Here is a 23,180-nt window from a genome sequence, read left to right on the forward strand (position 1 = left end):
CTTAAATGTTTCAATTAATGTAATTCCAGTAACTGTGGTAGTTTTGTGGAACAAATTAATAAAAATGGTAATCGAGATCCATTGAAAAACTTTTTCTTTTTATTTGAAAATGTTCTGAAATGTCAGATTTGAAACAGGCTAGAGGTTCTAAATAGAATACCATTAATACAAGAAGTTAATTAACAATTTATATTTTGTATTCCATTACATATCTGGGACTGTTCATTCACTTCCTTACCTTACACAAATTTTAACTGTGCTGTAGATGTCTTGAGAACTTCTGCAACAAAACTAGGATAGGGGAAACCCAGGCAAAGCGGATAAGCTAAGAATTAACAATGCCACAGGCTATAGTTTGGTGCTCCCGAAATAAAAACTTCATGACTTTGGTTGTTTTATTTTATTTTAGTAGGTTATTTTACGACACTTTATCAACAGCTTAGGTTATTTAGTGTCTGAATGAGATGACGATGATAATGCCGGTGAGATGAGTCCGGGGTCCAACACCGAAAGTTACCCAGCATTTGCTCATATTGAGTTGAGGGGAAACCCCGGAAAAAACCTCAACCAGGTAACTTGCCCCGACTGGGAATCGAACCTGGGCCACCTGGTTTCGCGGCCAGACTTGTTAACCATTACTCCACAGGTGTGGACACTTTGGTTGTGACACATGTTGCCCACATATCTACAAAACAGCAATTCGTTTCTCGTACCTACGGACAGTGATATGATTTGAGAAATAAAATATAGTTAATTAGTTAAAATATAGTTAAACAAAGCATGCAATTAACCCGGGCAAAGTGAATATTCCTATAACATTTTCACCTTTTTAATTTCTATTCACTAATAATAAAATTAAATCAACACATAAACACGATGTTCATGAGTCATATGAGATGATAAGAAATGTTATTACAGCCCTTTACAGCACGTTAGATTAGTACAAAATACAAATTTGAACAAGTCGACGTTTCACTGGCACTGAAGACTTGGATTTCTTCTGCTTCTCCTCCTGCCCATAAGTTACTTCCCTTTCAACGTTTTTAATCAGTATAGATGTAAGAGCTTCAGATCGCTGATCGTTTAACTCGTATCTTTCGAGCATCCACTTCTGGCACTGGTCTAAATCAAAAGAACTGACGTGGATTCTCTTGCTGACGATGTTGAGGGTTTTGGTGTAACTGGAACTGAAAATTTGAGTGTAATTAAAATATTGAATATTTCGTCAATCTCTGAAGATGCCGACATCACAGATGTGGTTGATTCTGAGTAAGCATTAACTGTTTTTTCAGCCGCTGAAGAAGCTGGCACCACAGAATTTGTTAAATCTGAGCCAGCTGTCGTTTCGCTGATTTCTGTCTCAAGTGGGCGATCTGTAAGTTCATCTGGAGCAAAATCTTCATCAACAAACACGTTATTGTTGTATGGCCAGATAGCAGAACCACTGATTGGAAGATTTTATTTCTTCAAGTGCTTTCTTCATGGCTTCTTCAGACCATTTGGCTTGTTCCGTCTTCCTCTTGAAAAATTAAACCATCTGAAAACATTACGACCTTTTTAAGTAAAAATTAAGATCAGTGTTGCTGATTTATAATTTAATTACTTACTTACTTACTGGCTTTTAAGGAACCCGGAGGTTCATTGCCGCCCTCACATAAGCCCACCATTGGTCCCTATCCTGAGCAGAATTAATCCATTCTCTATCATCATATCCCACCTCCCTCAAATCCATTTTAATATTATCTTCCCATCTACGTCTCGGTCTCCCTAAAGGTTTTTTTCCCTCCGGCCTCCCAACTAACACTCTATATGCATTTCTGGATTTGCCCATACGTCCTACATGCCCTGCCCATCTCAAACGTCTGCATTTAATGTTCCTAATTATGTCAGGTGAAGAATGCAATGCGTGCAGTTCTGTGTTGTGTAACTTTCTCCCTTCTCCTGTAACTTCATCCCTCTTAGCCCCAAATATTTTCCTAAGAACCTTATTCTCAAACACCCTTAATCTCTGTTCCTCTCTCAAAGTGAGAGTCCAAGTTTCACAACCGGTAATATAACTGTTTTATAAATTCTAACTTTCAGATTTTTCGACAGAAGACTGGATGATAAAAGTTTCTCAACCGAATAATAACACACATTTCCCATATTTATTCTGTGTTTAATTTCCTCCCGAATATCATTTATATTTGTTACTGTTGCTCCAAGATATTTGAACCTCTCTACCTCTTCAAAAGATAAATTTCCAATTTTTATATTTCCATTTCGTACAATATTCTCGTCACGAGATATAATCATATACTTTGTCTTTTGGGGATTTACTTCCAAACCTATCTCTTTACTTTATAATTTAATTAGTGTGACTTAATGCCTCCACTATGTAAAATGATCTAACATGCTTTATTACAATAGACAAATACATACAAAAATGCAGCTGATGCTTATATAGTCAAATAAGGGTGGTAGGGCAAAGCGGATAAGTTATCCACTTTGCCCTATTCACTTTGTCCACAGACGCCACTTTGCTTTTCATTTAAGGTTATACAACATAAACATCAAAAACTTCTTCATAAGTACTGCATTTTAGAACTAATTGTATCGCCTATATATTACTATCACATAACAAATAGTTTCTACATTACTGTATGTTGAACATATGTTTCTCTTACCTTTAAATATTTTAAGAAAACAGTCAATTTCCTTCAGACACACGCTGACTTCTTCTTTTACTAGCTAGAATGACGACAAGTCAGTTCCAGCAGCAAAATCTGGTAGGGATTCTTCCCCAACATAGCAGAAAGCGCTACCTGTTGGCGTTTCTATGAAATAGGCATTATTCTCTTTGCCCGGGTCTCCCCTACAATTTATTTTTTTTTTAATTTGAGCACAGTCCTATAGAGGAAAATGGAAATTTTGCCGAATTGACTTACTACCACTGGCCCTGCCTTGTGGTTGTGTTTGGCAGGGATAGACTGCTTCATTTGTAAGCCCATCATAATCCATTACAGATCAGTGTTGCATTATGTTTGTACACTTTGTCACTGAAACTGGATTTGTGTAAACTCATTATTAGCCGTTAACACTTGTTGAAAAATTAGACTGTATGTAATAATTGAGCACTTCGATTTAGTTTGATGACGGAATTTGAAGAAATGGATTTTGGAGATGTGGATAATAAAAACCTAGGAGAGAAAGAGCTGTATGAGACATTGGTTGTGCCAGATCAGGAAGATGCGTATGGTGGTGATCGTTGTGCCTGCACCTGTCATGATTCCCGTGATGACAAATTTCGCGACCGCTCATCACACTGCTTATCATGTGGCACAAGGGTAAGTTGAATACAGCACATTGTGTCTATACCATCAAGGAGCAAACAGTCTCTAATGGTTTAAGTATTATTTCTACACATTTCCCTTCAGTGCTGATTATGAGATAAAAGAGTGACTCTTGTGATGTCAGGAACAGAGAGACCAAAAGCCATTTTATACATATACATATACAGGGTGTCTCAAAAGTAGACCAACATATTAATTGTGATAGTAGCCACAGAGTAAAGGAATATGCCAGTGAAAACCCCCACAGTCATTTTTAAAATATTTTTTCAAGTTACCATTACTATGAATTTGTTAAAGCCCACTCCAAATAATAACCGTTAGACAATCAAATAAAGGAGAGGTTATGTGTTACTTGTAGCAAAAACATTCCCAATGTTTTGTTTCTTTTTGCTCAAATGGTTTTCAATTTTTTAATAGGTAAATTTATGTAACTCAATCTCAGAGTGATTAGGCAGTGTATGGAGAGCTCTTCTTGGATTCCGTCACAGTTTAGTATATACAGTTGCGAAGCTCAATACTTACTAAATATGCAAACATAGACAGTTGAAATATGCATCCATAGATAGTTGCTAGCCACCAGGATCGCTACTATCGCCTCATCACAGACTCTTTCCCTAGCAGACGATAAAATGTATTGTACTTTTGATATCGTGTTCTTTTGAAAAATTAACACCTTCCTTCCACTATTGAAATACGAAATACATAAGGTTTATATTTTCATAAAGTACATATTTTATTTTATAAACTCACCTTCCTGGATCTTTCGGAAGAAGGATAACTCTAACCTGTTTTTCTTAGAATTTATAGTGCTACAAACGTCTCCTTGTCCCATATTATTATTCAGATTCTTGTGTTTTAGCCATTTACAGTTATTACAACCGATAACGAACATTTCACAGTTTACACAAATTTTCACAACAATGCGAAATACGGCACAGTCAATGCCTTTTCGATCTAGACCACCGTAATATAATATGTTCGGGTTTTCTCTTTCAGTGTATGGAGCTCAGTGAATTATTATATTATAACTTTATTGAGTATCATAGCTAAGTTTTATTTAGTGTAATGTGTCCATAAGGATATAGAAATAGTACATTATGCAACGAGCCTATAATGAAGGTAATTAAGAAGTGAGTATGGATATTTATGAAACGAGCGCAAGCGAGTTTCATAATTTTCATACGAACTTCTTAATTACCATTATAGGCGAGTTTCATATGACTTTTTATGCTCGACCATATTTCTAACTTGATATTATTAATTTTTTAGCAATGTCCCGTTTGTTGTGAGATGTGGCAGACGCGATAGTATTGATTTTTTCCGAGGAACAGATGTCCACATTGACCTTGCTAGGCCATAAGAACGTACAGAGATAACATTGAAATTAAATTAGACATTGAAAAACGAGATGACAAATTGAATTTATTTGAATATTATTTACAATTAACGCTAATTGGATTTCCAGCCTCCGTGACTTTTCGCTAATTCTCTTTCGATTGCATATCCGAGAATAATCAATACTTGCGGTTTTATAACGGTAGAAAGCTGACCTGTCATTGGCTGAACAGTTGTAACCTGAGTCGTCATTGGCTGAAAGACCTGACCTTTAATGAGTAGGTGTACTTTAATGACATGCATTAAAGGTCTGCTACCAGGTGTATAATTACTACATTTCGGCATGGTCGAGCATAAACATAAATAAAAAACATAAAAGAAATATTAAAGACTGAATTATTCATCAAGAATTACCCCCTTTACTTCTTGTTGCATAATAGCCTATGTTGCAGAAATAATTACAAAACTGTGTTATTTTAATGTGAAGAGAATTTTACATGTTAACATAATCTTTCGCATCAACATTTTAAGTTTAGAATGGAAGCTATTTTGAGGTTTAATAAAAAAGAATTTATATTGTGATTTAATATAGCACATCTACCTTCCTTAATAAAGACAGAAAATTTATCATACCACTCCTATGATGTTTGTGTATGTACGATTGTTACTTCGTCTCTTAGGTAGTAGATAAATACAATAATTCAATACTCAATTGTAGTATTAAAATACAGACAAATTGAATGTGCTGAGTATCATACATGACATTATGCTTAATTATAATGTATAATTGCGAATTTAGGAATGTAAGATATAGTAAACATAACCTATAATATTTCCATATGAATGGCAGGGCATTGGAGACCACTAAAATTAGACAGAAAGGGGCAACTAGTACAGTAAACATAACCTATAATTTCAACATATCTAAATATCTGTGCGGTGCAACTGAAAATTATTGAAGCGTGCATAAATGAATGTACAAGAATTTCGCAATATTTAATCGAAATAAAGGCAGGTATTACACATACGAACAACGTAATTTTCACACCAAAAATAATATTTCATCTTAACTCGCAAGTGATTTATGTCTGAAGTGTCTCATAATCATTGTTTTAAATTTTATTACTGCAATTACACTACATTTTAGAGAAATATATGTTGCTCTTTATGCATTCCAACTAATTTATATGGTTGAAACGCCGCCCTTCGTGATCGGGTTAAGCGAGTCACATGGTCTGCCTTACGGCCTGTATTAGATCACGATGGCAGTGACACAGTCTATTGTTCCTAGTACTCACAGTGCTCCAAGCGGCTAGCAACTATCGCGAGAAATGCAAAAAATCATCCCAAGCTTCGCAACTGTATATACTAAACTGTGATTCCATGGAAAGTTAATTGAACAGTTCGATGCCAGGTGGTAAACAGATGTCTGATGTACACCAACCATGTTTATTGGATACCTCAAGAACTATTTCAGTTAGAAGATTGAAATCTTTTGCTATTGTGTTCTTTTCAATTAAAGAACATTCCAGAAGATTTTGTCGATTTATTTCTTGAGACATTCATTCATAGTTCTCTGCCCAAGAGCAGATCTTTCACTGCAAACCCAGCATTCTCCAATCTTCCCTATTTTCTGCCTGCCTCTAAGTCTCTGCTTATGATTCATATGTCTTAATGTTGTCTATCATCTGATATCTTCATCTGCCCTGAACTTTTCTCCCATTCACTATTCCTTCCAATGCATCCTTCAGTAGGCAGTGTCTTAGCCAGTGACGTAGCCAATTTCTTTTTTTTCTTCATGATCAAGTTTCAGCATTATTCTTTCTTCACCCACTCTTTCTAGGAAACCTTCATTTCTCATTCTATCTGTCCATTTCACATGCTCCATTCTTCTTCATGTGAAGAATTCGCAACTTTACCTTCTTTACTTTTCTTCCTATGACCATGATCTTCGTCTTTTTTACATTTATCTTCATCCCATACTGCTCAATCAATCAATCAATCAATCAATCAATCAATCAAACTCCTGTATCTCCTCATGAGGAGCATAGGGCATTCACAAAGTGCCTCCATCGGACCCCATTGGTAGCCAACTTCTTCACTTCGCTCCATGTTTTCCCCTCCCTAGCAATTTCCTCCAGAACTGTTCTCTTCCATGTATTTTTTGGCCTTCCTCTTGTTCTACTACCCTGGGGGTTCCAATCCAATTCCACTTTCGTCTTTTGATTTATATTGTGATTTCTTTCTGATTTGTTATCTTCCATAGTTCTGAGTTTGTGATTATATCTGGCCATCTAATTTTTCAAATTCTTCATAAACATCTATTAACAAATGTTTGCAGTTTATTTTGTATAATTTTACTTGTTTTCCATGTCTCACAGCCATATAATAAGACTGATTTCACATTACTGTTAAAGATTGTAATTTTTGTAGATCTAGATATAATATAAGATTTCCATATTGGCTACAACTGGACAAATGCACTATTTGCATTTTTTATTCGGTTCTTTACATCCTCAAAGGCTCCACCATCCTTGTCAGTTATACTACCCAAATATTTAAATTCTTGAACAGTATCAATTTATTATTATTTATTATAACTTTACCTGTCTTTTTACCCCATACTGCTCACAGCTGTCATTTAGCTTCCGTAGCATATCCCATAGTATCATCTCCTCTTCTGCTAACAACATCATATCATCAGCAAATCTTATGCATTTTATTCTTCTTCCTCCTACTGTCACCTCTCCCATGTTCTGAAAATAGTTCTTCACTAAATACTCCAAGTAGATGTTGAACAGGGTAGGTAATAAAGGGCATCCTTGTCATACTCCTCTTCCTATTTCACTTCCTTCTGGCATTTCTTCTCTTATTGTAACTTTGAATTGTTTCATGTAAAGATTACTGAATAGCCTCCTCTTTCCAAGCACACCTTGGAAAATTTGTCTTGTGTTAATTTTCATTTCTTAGCTCTTAATTTCAAGTTCTTTTTTGTACTATAGCCACTGTTCCTGTGGTAGAATTCAAACCTTGTGTTTAGTTTTTAGCGTTAAAGGATGGAAAGATGTAAATTGTTTATTCTTTTGAATGGATTTTTGATTATCATTGTGTCGTTTTAAATTGTCTGAAATTATACATTGATTCCTTTCTCTTATGGTAAGACTGCTGACTTTAATTTCATTATTGTATGGTTATCCGACTACTTTTTAAAAATCAAGTGTGTACCTACCGTTACTATTATGTATGTAAAATAATTCTTTAATAATTACAATAGGGAAATTGTAAGCAGAGTATTGTATCCATGTTTTTTTTTTTAATCTTGCTGTACAGGGTGAGCAGGTGCTGAAAAGCCTTTGGAGGAGAAAAGGGTAAAAAAGGAAATACTTTACTGGGAAAGGAGGGCATTGGGGAATCCATCATGTCTTCATGTAATGACACTACAGTAAAACCCCGATAAGATGCTGTTCAAGGGATCGCGTGTAAACTGCGTATTAACCGGGACCACGTATTAAGCAGGTATACTAATTTTGACTTATGTACAGTATCTATTAGCATTTTTCTTTATTGAAATACATGATTCATGAAAGGTAATATAGTATTACTCCATTATGTAATTACTGTATTGTATGTCAAAGACATTTACAATACTGTATGTATGGGGTATTCCATATGAAATCGATCAGTAAAAAACCTCGCATTTTTTATACTCTAATTTTTTCCCTATTTATACAAGGTGCTGAGGAGAGTGCATTTTCAAAAATATACTATCGAAAGTCAAACGGTTTTCGTATTGTTGAGCGACAAATTTAGCGTATTTTATAAAAACAAGCCTCTTTCAGCGCTCAGAACTCTGGAACCATTTACTGCAGAACATTGAACGGGAGTTTATTTTGAAGCTGACATTTGGTAGGTTATGATAAGAAGTAATCCTTATTTTTATTGTACACAGAGAGACAGATAATCTGATTTTACTTACTTTTAGGCTTTTTGCTCATTTTTAAAAATGTAAAAAAAATTGAGAAAAAAACCTTGCATTATTAAGAGGGATTCGGCATTGTTTGCTTAGTGGTATGGCAATAAGTTTCGAGGGTATTAAATAGATTATTTTCACATGCCTGGACTTGAACAGCGCAGTACCGCACGCACTGGCCGAGAGCTGAAGATAAGCGAGCGTTGGGCGTCATTTTACTCCTGTGTTTATGAAAACTTGTGATAAAGCTAGCCCAGCTATGCGCTACTAGACGAAACATTACGTGTTTGTCTCCTGGCCTTGCTTGTCTCGGCTAGCTCCAGTCTCACAGTCAGCTGGTTAGTTAACATGCGTACTATTTATTTTCTTTATTTGATATTTTCAATACTTCCTTATCAACATACCATCAGAAAAAAATATGTGTTTATTTGTACTTTCAATGCGGAATCTAACTATATATTTTTAAAATATTTTTTCCTAGCCAAAGGCGTCTTAATGAGGAAAAATCTAAATTTGTCCATTTCCATAAAAAGTAAGAAAATCTGTGTATATGTCAATATAAACTTTAATTTCTCAGCATCAAAATAAACCATGATTTTGATCATTGGGTGAAAGGGTTTTGGAGCCACAACAGTTTAAAGTTGCTAATTTTATGAAAATACGATAAATTTAAATATTTTTAATTTAAACACTATGAAGTTCTGATGCCTCAAACTTTGCACAAAGCATTGTATCACAGTTCTCTACGTACAAAAATAGTTTCATTGTATTTAGAAATTGTAAGGTCAATTTTCTCTATATTTCGGTTGATTTGAGATGGAATAGCTCGTATGTACTGTACTTAATTCTTTCGAAAAGAGTAATTTATAGTTGATTGCCGTGTGCGTGTTATCCGAATGTTTACCTCACTTCACTCTCCTGCACTTACACCCTCCCGACATCGCAGCTGCAGTGATTGAGTCGCGATTTTTTATTATCGTCCTTAATGTCGATAATGGGATTCCTAATGAATCAGACAGTTGTTTCTGATAAAGAGTACTGTTTTCATCTTACTTTAGTTAGATTTCCAATTTTTCAGACACAGAAAGGGCTTTTCATTTAACACTCATTGTAATCACACTCACAGACACTTCAATACACTAAGGACAACAAACTGACCAGCAAAAATTTGCAGAATTTTATTACGGCCTACTGGGGATCGTTGTTTGAGAGAGAGGGTTAGCAAGAGGGTGAGGTATTGTAACTGTATGTAGGCTTTAAGCGCAGGTAAAGAGTCGAGTAAGAGAGTGTAACAAGAGGGTGGGGTATACTAAGGTATGAAGTATGAAGGTTTAAATGCGCAGGTAAAGGGTCGAATACCAGTCTTTTCCTGGTTAATGGCACCAGTAAGTTTAATGGCCAAAATGTTTCATTGCTGTTACAGTACATTGCTGAAAATTACATAAAAAATATTCCACAAAAATAGCGTATTATGCGGGATTTGATGGCAACAAACAGGGTGTTTTATAAAGGCGTTAAATATAAAATGTGCAGGGACCGGACAAAAAGCGTATTACACGGGATAGCGTAATAAGTGGGCGTGTCTTATCGAGGTTTTACTGTATTTTGAACATTCAAATGTTGCATAGGATATATTTCGTTTTTATGATGTTGATTTGACAATATTATCTCAATTCTCAATGCGAAAATAGAATAATCGTAATAAAAAACATCGAACGTTATTTATTTAATAGATATATTTCTACTGACAGAGTTAAGGCCATAAAGCCTTCTCTTCCACTCAACCAGTATAAAAACAATAGCAAATATATAACAATATAAAAATGACAGAACTATAGGAACAATGTTAGTTATTTTGACAAATATTTTATCCATGACCATAACGAAAAACATGCCTTTACTAAATACTTTTGCGTTTGTAAAGTAGGATTTTATTCAACATTACTTTATTTCACTAGTGAGATAAAGACTTTACCTCAGAGTTTGAACTTTATCTCACAGTTCATTAGTATTTTCCTAGTACTCGGGTACACACGTATACTTTTCCATTCAACTATTACTCAAGAAGTTAATATATTAGTTACTAGATGTCACTACCTCTACTTCTTTATTACCATCTCTTAAATATACATACACTCAACCTCCTCCTCTTTTCTGAATCTACTACGTCGTAATTTGTGCATTGCATCCATATCTAATATGTATTTTTTTTAAATTCTGTAATAATTTACCTTTTGGGATGTGTGGAGACTTGAACCTGCGAAGTTGGGTTTATAGGATTTTAAAACAACACGCGTTAGTCAACTGAGCTAAACAGACATGATGATAAATTACGTTTTAATATTCCTCTTAAGTTTACAGAAGTAAAATGTGAAATTATTTTAATCACATTAATCCCATGAATGCTTCTAAATAATCCCTGAAACTTCAAAAAGACGAAAATACACGTTTAAAATGAAAAATATATGTATTAAAATTATATAATTAATTATAATTTGTAATTTATCCAACGCCTTGGATACCATTCTTCACTAATCATGACCTCGTACATCATGACCTACCTAGTACACGTATCGATTCTAAAATCCATGTCATGATATGTGATTACATGAGGACTTATTTTCAACATGTTTTCTTTTATAAAACAGAATTTTTCGTTATGGTCATGGATAAAATTACGTATGGTACTTGTGAGCGTGATCTTTATTGCGCTCGTGTAATTTAAGCTCTCGGCTGACGCCTCGTGCTTAAATCTTTCCACTCGTGCGATAAAGATGCACTTACCTCACAAGTACCATAAATAACTATTAATGCATAGGAGTCATTCCTCAGTAACTCACGTTTTACATCAGTGACATTTATAAACTTATTAGATATACTAAAACAAAACAAAGACAGTTTTTTTTTTCTTATTTATTGCATGTAAAAACATTCTTCATGACAGTAACCAGTAATCAGGAATATAATTAATTATTTGTGATAAAAAAAAAAGGTAAAGGTATCCCCGTAACATGCCATGAAGGCACTTGGGGGCATGGAGGTAGAGCCCCATGCTTTCCATGACCTCGGCACTAGACTGAGGTGGTGTGGTCGGCACCACGCTCTGACCGCCTTTTACCCCCGGGAAAGACCCGGTACTCAATTTTATAGGAGGCTGAGTGAACCTCGGGGCCGTTCTGAAAGTTTGGCAACGAGAAAAAATCCTGTCACCACCTGGGATCGAACCCCGGACCTTTCAGTCCGTAGCCAGCTGCTCTACCAATTATTGGCAAAATAGTTGTGACTCACAGGACAAGGTCGAAAGAAGAGGACATATCCTCCAAAGGCCTAAAGCCTGCTCGCCCTGGATATACATAGAAATATATTCATTACTGTTAGTATATTTTTTATTTTGCAGTTTATACATGGAAAAGTATTTATGCAGACAGGGAAAGTTCTGCGACCCGCAAAGGTTGTGTTTGATACTGAGAATAGTGACGACAGTATCAATAGATTGACAGCCAAAAATCATTCCAAAGGACGAAATAGAAGGAGAGGCGCTAATCACGTGAATGCTGCTTGTAGGAAAAGCAGATCACCAGCAAAACACACTAACAGTACGACAAATGAAAACAGTGGTGATAATGCATCAAAATCATCACCACCTAAACATGCTCGTACAACCAAAACAAAATCTCCTGCAGCTAATAAAAACCGTGTAAAGACCAATTCTTCAAAGTCTGCAAGTGCTAAAACTTTGACGTATGAACCTAAAGAAGCTACAAGTCATAAAAGTGCTGCGAAAGGACAAAAACTATCAAGTTCTGCTCGTCCTAGTAGACTTTCGTGTAAGAAGCAAGTGGCTCCGCCATCACAACCTGCGGTATCATCATGTAATATCTCAAATACCCTCAGTAGTAGCACCTCGCTTTGTATTACAGTGCCTAAGGTTACACACAAGAACAGTAATACCCTTCAGTCTCCCATAATTACAGATAGACCACTCGTAGGAACTGTGTATTCCTCTTCCACCACTGGTACGCTTACAGATTCTTCTCTAACTGGTAGCTTGCATAGTCCAAAGAATGTAATATTGACCATCCCTACCGTTAATATAGATAAGAGCAGTGCAATCTCTCCAGTAACAGCTACTTCTGGTAGTAAGGAAGACATACCCCCTACTTTAGTGCATGACGAAAGTGCGATCTTACCTCCGGACATTGCAGCTATGGACACCACTATCAAAGACTTCAGCACACTTTCACATGTTTTGCAGACCGATTCTATCCACAGAAAAAATGACTCTGAAAGTTCATGTCACACGTTGGGTAAAGTAGTAGAAACTGCAGTTTCAACAGTTGCAATTAATACTACAAGTCAAGCTGTGAGTAGTAAACAAGAACCTGTAACTTCGATGGAAACATATACAGAAACATTAAAAGTTTCAGACACTGCAGGAGAAACACTGGGCAACGATAATGAAGACCCTGCAGTGAATGATAATGATTCTTTAGTTTCGGTAGGAGTTGAGGATAATCACTCAGATCATTTAGATAACGTACAAGAACCTCCAGTTCCAATGGAAGAAGATGCAGTTGATGTTTATGATACAACCTCTCGCGAACCTGGTTTAATTTCCACAGAAGTAATGGATCTCGTTTCAGATACAAAAGTTGCTACCTGTGATTCAACAACAAACGATGTGGTTATGTCTGAAAATGAAGACCAGGTATCAGGTTCGGAGAGTGATAATGCTTCTTTAGATGTAGGTCAGGAAAGTATTGGATTATGTTTACAGCCTTCAAACCAGACATCCCAGGAAGAGAAATGCGATAGTGATGCCACTTCTGGCTCTTGGACCAGGGAAGAAGACAAGATCATACTCCAAATGTTTCAGTTAGACTGTGGCGTGGAGCAGACATTCATCAGGATTGGCGAACAGCTCCCTAGCCGTACTTTGGAAGAGGTTTGTACTATTTCCTTTTTGAAACTATCACAGATTAAAATATACTCGTTTCTAAATATATTTAAAGAGGTAGTATAGTTGCATTTGTTACTTGTAGAATTCCAATCTTCTTTTAACATATTATTAGTAAGGACTGTATTTTTGGTGAAATGAAATGGATGATTTTAGGTGTTTAAACCTGCCACTATTTCGGTGGATATTTCGTAAAATAAGATGTTAATTAAATGTATTACGTTATGTTTAATATAAAACTTTTTATTACTGTTTTTGTTTACACATATTTTTTATTTTATTTATTTATTTAACCTTGTAGAGATAAGGCCATCAGGCCTTCTCTTTCCCTCTACCAGGGGATTACAACTACAATATTAAGAATGCAATTACAATTATAATTACAATTAATATTAAATTTACAAATACTATAAAAATCAAAGTACTAAAAGATTAACTGACTAATAAAAGCTAGAAAGATTATTGTAAAAGTTAAGAAGAAAGACATTTTTTTATTACTTACTTACTTACTGGCTTTTAAGGAACCCGGAGGTTCATTGCCATCCTCACATAAGCCTGCCATTGGTCCCTATCCTGATCAAGATTAATCCATTCTCTATCATCATATCCCACCTCCCTCAAATCCATTTTAATATTATCTTCCCATCTACAGCTCGGCCTCCCTAAAGGTCTTTTTCCCCTCTGGCCTCCCAACTAACACTCTATATGCATTTCTGGATTCTCCCATACATGCTACATGCCCTGCCCATCTCAAACGTCTGGATTTAATGTTCCTAATTATGTCAGGTGAAGAATACAATGCGTGCAGTTCTGTGTTGTGTAACTTTCTCCATTCTCCTGTAACTTCATCCCTCTTAGCCCCAAATATTTTCCTAAGAACCTTATTCTCAAACACCCTTAATCTCTGTTCCTCTCTCAAAGTGAGAGTCCAAGTTTCACAACCATACAGAACAACCTGTAATATAACTGTTTTATAAATTCTAACTTTCAGATTTTTCGACAGCAGATGATAAAAGTTTCTCAACTGAATAATAACAGGCATTTCCCATATTTATTCTGTGTTTAATTTCCTCCCGGGTATCATTTATGTTTGTTACTGTTGCTCCCAGTTTATTAATTAAGTAAAAATTAAGCCTACTCTACGCAATAAGAAAATGCTTAATAAGTTTGCTTCTGAACGCTACGCATCACCAAAATATAAACCCAAGTATGGTTTCTGCCTCTGGTTGTTGTGCTAGCTTTTGAGCCCTTCCTCCATATAAAGAAAAATAAAGTATGGTTTTTACATTGTCCACACAAACTTTTATGCCACATACTAAGTATTTTCGTATATGCAGAAAAGCCCCTTTTACTGTCCACATTAAACTGATTGGAGCCACACTTCCTGCAAACAATTTACACCAAATTCATGATGGTCCTCTACTAATAATCCCAAAACCTTTTCACATCAAAATATACCCTTCAGTGCCTAACATACTGACATACAAAATTCTTTTATCTTTTCTGCAATCAACTACATAAATCTGTGTTACAACATTCTTCCATTTTTGCTGCAGTTGACTACAGAAATAGATTTTTTCGATATCCATGCAGGCTAAAGCAAGGAGATGCACTTACTTTTAACTTTGCTCTAGAGTATGCCATTAGGAAAGTCCAAGATAACAGAGAGGGTTTGGAATTGAATGGGTTATATCGACTGCTTGTCTATGCGGATTGCGTGAATATGTTAGGAGAAAATCCACTGACTATTAGGGAAAACACGGGAATTTTACTTGAAGCAAGTGAAGAGATAGGTTTGGAAGTAAATCCCGAAAAGACAAACTATATGATTATGTCTCGTGACCAGAATATTGTACGAAATGGAAATATAAAAATTGGAAATTTATCCTTTAAAAATTTAAATATCTTGGAGCAACAGTAACATATATAAAGGACATTCGAGAGGAAATTAAATGCAGAATAAATATGGGAAATGCCTGCTATTATTCGGTTGAAAAGCTTTTGTCATCCAGTCTGCTCTCAGAAAAGCTGAAAGGATTTATAAAACAGTTATATTACCGGTTGTTCTGTATGGTTGTGAAACTTGGACTCTCGCTTTGAGAGAGGAACATAGGTTAAGGATGTTTGAGAATAAGGTACGTAGGAAAATATTTTAGGCGAAAAGGGATGAAGTTACAGGAGAATGGAGAAAGTTACACAACGTAGAACTGCACGCATTGTATTCTTCACCTGACATAATTAGGAACATTAAATCCAGACGTTTGAGATGGGTAGGGCATGTAGCACGTATTATTATTATTATTATTATTATTATTATTATTATTATTATTATTATTATTATTATTATTAAGAGATATTTTAACCAATGAAAAGGTAATTGTTGTTATCACTTTGTACTAGAAATATATGAAATGCAATGGTAGGCTTACCTAGAAAAAAAAAATAAAAAATTTTGGTTCATTTACATGCCTTTTAGGTTCCATAATTCAAAGAAGAGGTAACTTTATTGTTTAAATTTTTATATTAATGCTCAAGTTTCTGTGCATTATATTAAAAAAATGAAGGCTATTTATGTCTGGTAGACAGGATGCTGAAAAATAGAAGATTGTAAAATTAAATCTGCACTTTGCTAGGATGTAACCTTATATGGTTAAAAAACTTAGAAAACTGAAAATTGGTGAAAAGTGATGTAAGTATGGTATAATGTAATTTATTTTCTGATTTGTCTGTATATCCTTACATTGGTTTTTTTTTACAGATCCAAACCAGATTTCAAATACTCATGAATTTGCTGCAGCAGATGACTGGTGCAAAAATAGAAGAAGAAACAACCAGTTCCGGCCAGTAAACACATTGGCGGACTCTAAAATGTACTTACGTGTAAAATATATTATTTGTAAGAAACTTAATGTCATAATTGTGTGAAATAAATATGATTAAAAATTATTCACCATTCGATGTTGTGAGATATTTATTTTACCTCAGACTCCTGATGATTTAGTGAATAAAATTCACTTACTATAAACTGCTGTAGCTTACTTTTGTAATTTAATCGAATGTGAACATTTATGTAAAATACTGCTAGTAGCTATAGTGATCTAAGTGTTGAACTTTCACACAAACGTCAACATGTGCGTAATGTCTGCATGCACATTATTTTCAATATCTGCCGACATGATCATATATCGGAATATTTTCTACGACTCTCCTGGCTCCACTTGTAAGATAGGCTTTTAGTACATTCTCTTTGCCTGCTATATCGATTTATACATGATTCCACACCCAACTACCTTGCCTCTCGGTTTACTCTCCTAGCTTCACATCATAATCGTAATACACGTTCACAGCACAATCTGTTGCTATCAATACCACGTCATCAGACATATCTGTATTCAAGTTCTTTCTCAATAGCCATGGCCTGCTCCTAGATTTCGCTGCTGCTGGACATCGGGGCGTCTTAGTCCTCGTACCTTTAAATCTAGGTTATTTAGAAATATTTTTAATACACAGAATTAGTTTTTTGCACCCAAAATGTTTAATGTGTAGTTTCAACTCTGTTTCCATTAACACTGATTTCTAATACATAAATGTCATCTTTTCAATATAATCAATATTGATTATACAAATTGTACTTTTTTTTGTGATAGCATTCATGTGTACTCTATCTTCTTTCATAAGTTAATATTTCTATATGTTGTTTAATCAACTGTTCGAAGAGAGGTCTGAACCTCACAAGTGATACCAACAAGGCACCACTTATGAGACAACAGGCCAGGAAATAATGGGGTAGGACGGCCAGTTCCTTCCCCCCCCCTCCATTGCATACATCGCCAACTATATACATATTACACTAATCGGACTTCAAATGCGTACAAACAATCGTTCTTCCTCTGACACATATCGTCAAGTGAGATGTACTACCTGATAATAGGTGTATATAGGGTGTTTCGGAGGTGGTGCTACATACTTTCAGGGATGATGGTGAAGGGCCCATGTATCAATTTGAGATAAGGAACCATGGTCTGGAAATGACCGAGTCGAAAGTTACAAGCAAAAATAGTTGTGTGGAAATGTAATAATTTTATTCCTCTGTACACCTTATTTACGTGTATTTATCTGTACATCTTACACATACTGTATTCATCTGACGTTTACGTTGTCTACTTACAGTATTCCATTCAGTGCGCTGTCTGAGGGATGGGGACAGGAAACTACACTAAAACAATGCAGATAGCGTAATGTGTAACGGACATGGTCGGTCCTGATATGCACGTCTGTAGACAGCAGTGTATGTGTACAAGTTGCAGTGTCCAGTCGATCAGTCCTAGTGAAATGGAGGAGTACACGAGAGCGGAATAAGCAGACCTGATTTTCGAATACGGATGAGTCAATGGGAACAGTAGACAAGCTCACAGATTGTATCGGGGCAAGTACCCACGTAGGAGACATCTGGCCCATACCATCTTTCCACGACTGTTCCAAAGGTTAAAGGAAGGAGGGCATTTGGTATCAAATTAAAATTCCATTTCCACACAACTATTTTTGCTTATAACTTTCGACTCAGTCATTTCCGGGCCATGGTTCCTTATCTCAAATTGATACATGTGCCCTTCGCCATCATCCCTGAAAGTTTGTAACACCACCTCGGAAACACCCTGTATATATGTCAGAACCTCAATCAGAGGATATACTTCTGTATATATTTTCCTTATCTGCCTTCAACCTGATTGAGTGGAAGAGAAGGTCTGATAGCCTTAACTCTGCCAGGAAAAATAAAACATTATTATTATCATCCGCAATGTAAATAAGGATATTATGCCAGAACTCCAATTACAACCAGTCTCACAGTTTTTAAACAAGTACCAGCTGCAGTGGAAAAACTATGTCCAAAGAATAAATTGTAATAGACTTCCAAAAGTCATACTTCTATACTGCCTCCAGGGCAAGAGATCTTTGGGCCGCCCAAAAAAAAGGTGGACTGAGAATGACTGAGACCGTAACAGGTCTTAGGCCTACGTGTTTGGATGATGGTTGTTGTTATTATTATTATTATTATTATTATTATTATTATTATTATTTAGTTACATGCTTCAAGAGGTTACTCTTGTACGTGTATGCATTCGCGTTTTCCTCAGATGTATCTGTTTGAGCTTTCCTTCACGTTCCTAAAATTTTGTTATAGGGGCAAGTTGTTTCTTTGTTTCTGGAAATCTCTTCTGGCTCACAGAAGCAGTCGCTTTCCGAGAATAGTTCGAATTTTCGGCACTTTAGCTGTTTTGTGTCATATTGCTCTACTTTGAACTAATTTTATTATGCATTTGTAGGAGATTTGCCATTATGTGCCTACTGACACTATAAGCATTTTAATTGCCTTCTTGTAATAGTTTTCTTAAGTCCTGCATTGTTGAACATTATATTTTCTTCTCAGGAAGTTAAAAATAAATGAAATAATATTAAATCTAGAGTTAGTTATATGATGGATATTTTCATTTTTCCGAATACTTTGTGTAGATTAAACAAGCAGACTATTGTAAATATGAAATAATGAAAGGAAAAATTTAATCACTGATTAACGTTATTGAACAAATGATAACTGCTTTATTGTGTTAATATTATGGTAAATTATCTGGCTGACTAGTTTCGTTGTGGTTTGCATCATTCTCTGAATATGTTTGGTGTATCTTATAAATAGAGCTCGGAATTTTAGGTGCTAAAAGTTAAGAATGACACTGAGTGTAGTTGAATAGATGTTGTGTCATGAAGAGGGTTTCAAGTGTAGTTCACAGAAGTTCGATATGTAATAAATTAATAATAGACAACAGAGTCACAAGGACTGGGTAATGAATCTTGTAAACTGTGTGCTAATTTGTAAGTGGTAGTTAAGAGGATTAGAGACCTTTAACAGTACCGGTACCGAAAGGAAAATAATGAATGACAAGAATGACGTGTCTATTTTATAAACTATACAGAGGAACAATATTAACTTAGCACCTAAAATTCCGGGCTCTACTTATAAATCAATGTGAATGGATAAATGAAAAAAAAAAAAATCTTATTAACATTTAAAGTGACCACGTTATGGACATAATCAAGCTTGGTTACCATTAATTTGACATTGAAATTAAAGAAGACTGGAACAATTTTATACTGTAACCAAAGACATTGTACAATTATTTGACAATATATAGAGCGAACAGAAATACAAATGCATTTTGTAGTAATAGTTCAGATGAAAGGAAAATTATTAGTGCTAACTATTATTCACAAAACACTGCCTGCTATGTAAGGCAGTACATTAGGCTTATGTTGTAAACATATGTTTGCTTTGATGTGGACGAGAAACTAACAACTACAGAGCTATTCATAAGTCCGTGAAACATTTTAAAGTTTAATAATGAATAAAGTACGCAGCAGATCATGGTAATTGATATGCCAATAAAGAGAGAAACTCCCAAAGTTTTTTTTAAATATGAAAAGCCCGCGCTTAGTTGCAATGATTTATCGCTAGGTGGCAGTAGTTATCAATAGTGGCAAAATGGCGTTTACTAAATGTAAGCAATCGGTTTGTTTTGTGTGTTGGAATGTGCAAGGACTTCGTCAAAGATTTGAAGTAGACGGTTTTGCTGACTTGCTCATCTTTAGTGACGAAGCAACTTTTCATCAAAAAGTTAATCGGCACAATGTGCGCATAGGAGAAACTGAAAATCCCCGCGTAGTTCTAGAGCATGTGCGAACCTAACCTTAGGTGGATGTCTTCTGTTTGATTTCGAAAGAGAAGGTGTATGGACCATTTTACTGGGATGATTTACTTGGACATGTTACAAATTGTCACTATCACAGCAACGTGCGTGAGTATTTCAATCAAAATTTTCAACAGAGACGGATCGGACGCACAGGACGAGATGACGCGTTAATGAAGTGGCCATTCAGATTTAACTCCGTGTGATTTTTTCTTGTGGGGATATGTGAAGGATATTGCCTATGTGCCTCCGCTGATCTTCAGGGACTTCGTCACCGGATTACAGCTGCCGTGGTTCTGGTCAACCGTGACATTCTGGAGCGTGTATGGGACGGGATGGATTACCACATGGATGTATGTCGTAAAGGTGGACACATTGAGCATCTGTGAGGTATGTAAAAAAACTTGGAGAGTTTCTCTTTATTTTAGTGTACGGTAAAATAATTTGTTATTCATTGTATAGTTTAGTAGTTATGATTTTTGAAAATGTTTTACGGACTTACGAATAACCCTGTATTAATCTGCTTCCATATCGCATAATATACACCTGTAAAATAAAAACATGTACACGATGTTTTAGTTTGAACTGTAACTAGGCTTACAATGATTAGCTCATCATCACAGCAGTAGTATGGAATTAACGTCACATGCATGAATTACTTACACAGGGTGTTTCCGAGCTGGTGTTACAAACTTTCAGGGATGATGGGGAAGGGCACATGTATCAATTTGAGATAAGGAACCATGGTTCGGAAATGACTGAGTCGAAAGTTACAAGGACAAATATTTGTTTGTAAATTGAATAATTTCATTCCTCTGTACACCTTATTTATGTGTATTTATCTGTACATCTTACACATACTGTATTCATCTGACGTTTACGTTGTCTACCTACAGTGTTCCATTCAGTGCGCTGTCTGAGGGGTGGGGACAGGAAACTACACTCAGTCGCGGAAATTTCCCGACACACATGCACAATGCGTTCTTTGAGATGACGAACGTCCTGAATTTTGACTTTGTATACCTTGGCTTTGATATTGCCCCAGAGATAAAAATCAATCGGCGTAAGATCTGGGCTCCTTGGAGGCCATTCCACAGCTCCTCGACGTCCAATCCAATGTTCGGGAAACTGTTAATGAAGGTACCGTTGTATTGTTCATGTGTAATGCGGAGGTGTACCATTCTGCTGAAACCATTCCAGGAAGTCTTCTTCTGGGTTCAGTAGGCTTGGAATTTTTTTTTTTTTTTTGCAACGTCCTCAGATGCGTTTTATCGGTTACCGTCTCGTCAAAAAAGAAGGGACAAACGATTCTGTCTTTCCATATCCTGCACTACACCATTATTCTGTTACTTCCATAATCGTTTGAAGGCAATGAACCAACTAGGATTTTATGGTGACCAGTATCGGGTGTTCTGACGGTTGACTTCCCCAGAAACATAAAAGTTTAGCTTCATCAGAGAACAGAATGTGTGATGGAAACATCTGATTATTTTCTTACTGTTCTTCTGCCCATTCACAGAACTCCATTCGTCTATCAGGATAATATTCACTTAAATGGGTTCCCACCAACAAAAATAACTTGTATTCCCTCCTCCTTACTCAGTGGCATCATTCACTTATAACGGCAGGAAATGCAATATAACTTCTATGGGTTTAGTCTTTTGGGACACCTGTATAACTCATTAAAATGTTAAAGATTTTAATGGGTCGCCCTGTAGTTGAAGATCTCCAAATTCTATTTAGCTGCCCTCACCGGCATAATTATAGTGTCGTGTTGAAAAAGCCTATGTTTCTTGTAGGATCGTGCTCTCAAGTGCTGTCGGAAAAATTCACCATTAAAATGGGACACACTGACGGACAGGAGAACGCGAATTCGATTATGCGCACTTTTCAAAACATACAGAGGTGAGCCTGCCTGGAGAGAAATAAAAAAATAGGTTGCAGCCGCCAAATTACTCTTCAAGGAACGACCACTCTTATAAATTGAGGGAAAGAAGACAGAGGACGGACACTGGAAAGTTTTCTTTTCTCAATCGTACTATCAGGGACTGGAATGCTTTACCTGCAGACTTACTAAAGGCTTTGAGCGTATTCCGAATCTCACCGGTGAGCAATCCGATGGCATCACGGTGTTCCGAATTCCACCGATGACGTCATTGATGCTCCACCGGTGTCGCACCGGTGTCATCAACTTGCAGAGGTGGTGGCAGTCTCCATCAGCCGCCATTAGTGAATCTGATTGGTTCTCGTATAGGGCGGGAAATACCAGACGAATGACATCGTGCACTGTTGTGTCATGGCGGTGTGTTCTGCTGTATTGTTTGTAATGAGCACAACGTAAAAACAATATGTTAATGGCTTATGAGCGAACATGTCAACGGACCAGTTATTACTACCGGTTCAAGAAATAAATTGTTTATGCTATCTTTTCTTTGAACGAGATGGGAGTACGAAAATTTCGCAAAATTTTGCTAGCGTAGCACAGACAACAACTTGTACAGTCGCCATGACAGCCATCGATCCTTCCAGCAGTTTTGTTCCTTATTTCGCTGCAACGTGACGTCTTTGATGCCACCGGACCGGTGAGATTCGGAATACGCTGTTTACCAACAACCAAAAATGTATTTAAAAATAGGCTTAAGGACTTTACTAATAGACGGTAATTATACACAGTATTTAAAGGGTGTAAATGATATTTTGTTATTGAAGTGTTGTGTCAGTGAAGTGTGCTGTGTAAGTGAAACGTGTTCCTGTCAGTGAAGCTTTATAGTTTATAGTGGCAGTGCAAAGTGTTTGGACAGTGAAATGTTTTTGAAGTGTTAGTGAAATCAGGATAGAATCAGTGA

At 36.0% G+C, this 23,180-nt stretch overlaps 1 protein-coding gene across 6 annotated transcripts in view; it reads left to right on the forward strand.

Moving 5' to 3' along the window:
* The window catches only part of LOC138702071 (GON-4-like protein), a 35,341-nt gene extending 18,789 nt beyond the window's left edge, over positions 1-16,552 (forward strand). For 5 of the 6 annotated variants that reach the window (XM_069829608.1, XM_069829610.1, XM_069829607.1 and 2 more), the window contains 3 exons: positions 3,128-3,326; positions 12,035-13,582; positions 16,353-16,552. In XM_069829608.1, the coding sequence (XP_069685709.1) occupies positions 3,128-3,326; positions 12,035-13,582; positions 16,353-16,442 (1,837 nt within the window). In that variant the 3' untranslated portion in view covers positions 16,443-16,552. The remainder of the gene's footprint in view (positions 1-3,127; positions 3,327-12,034; positions 13,583-16,352) is intronic. The other variant, XM_069829612.1, reaches the window with a different exon arrangement.
* The last annotated feature ends 6,628 nt before the right edge of the window (positions 16,553-23,180 follow it).

This window comes from Periplaneta americana, chromosome 6 (assembly GCF_040183065.1).
Source record: "Periplaneta americana isolate PAMFEO1 chromosome 6, P.americana_PAMFEO1_priV1, whole genome shotgun sequence".
Classification (NCBI taxonomy): domain Eukaryota; kingdom Metazoa; phylum Arthropoda; class Insecta; order Blattodea; family Blattidae; genus Periplaneta; species Periplaneta americana.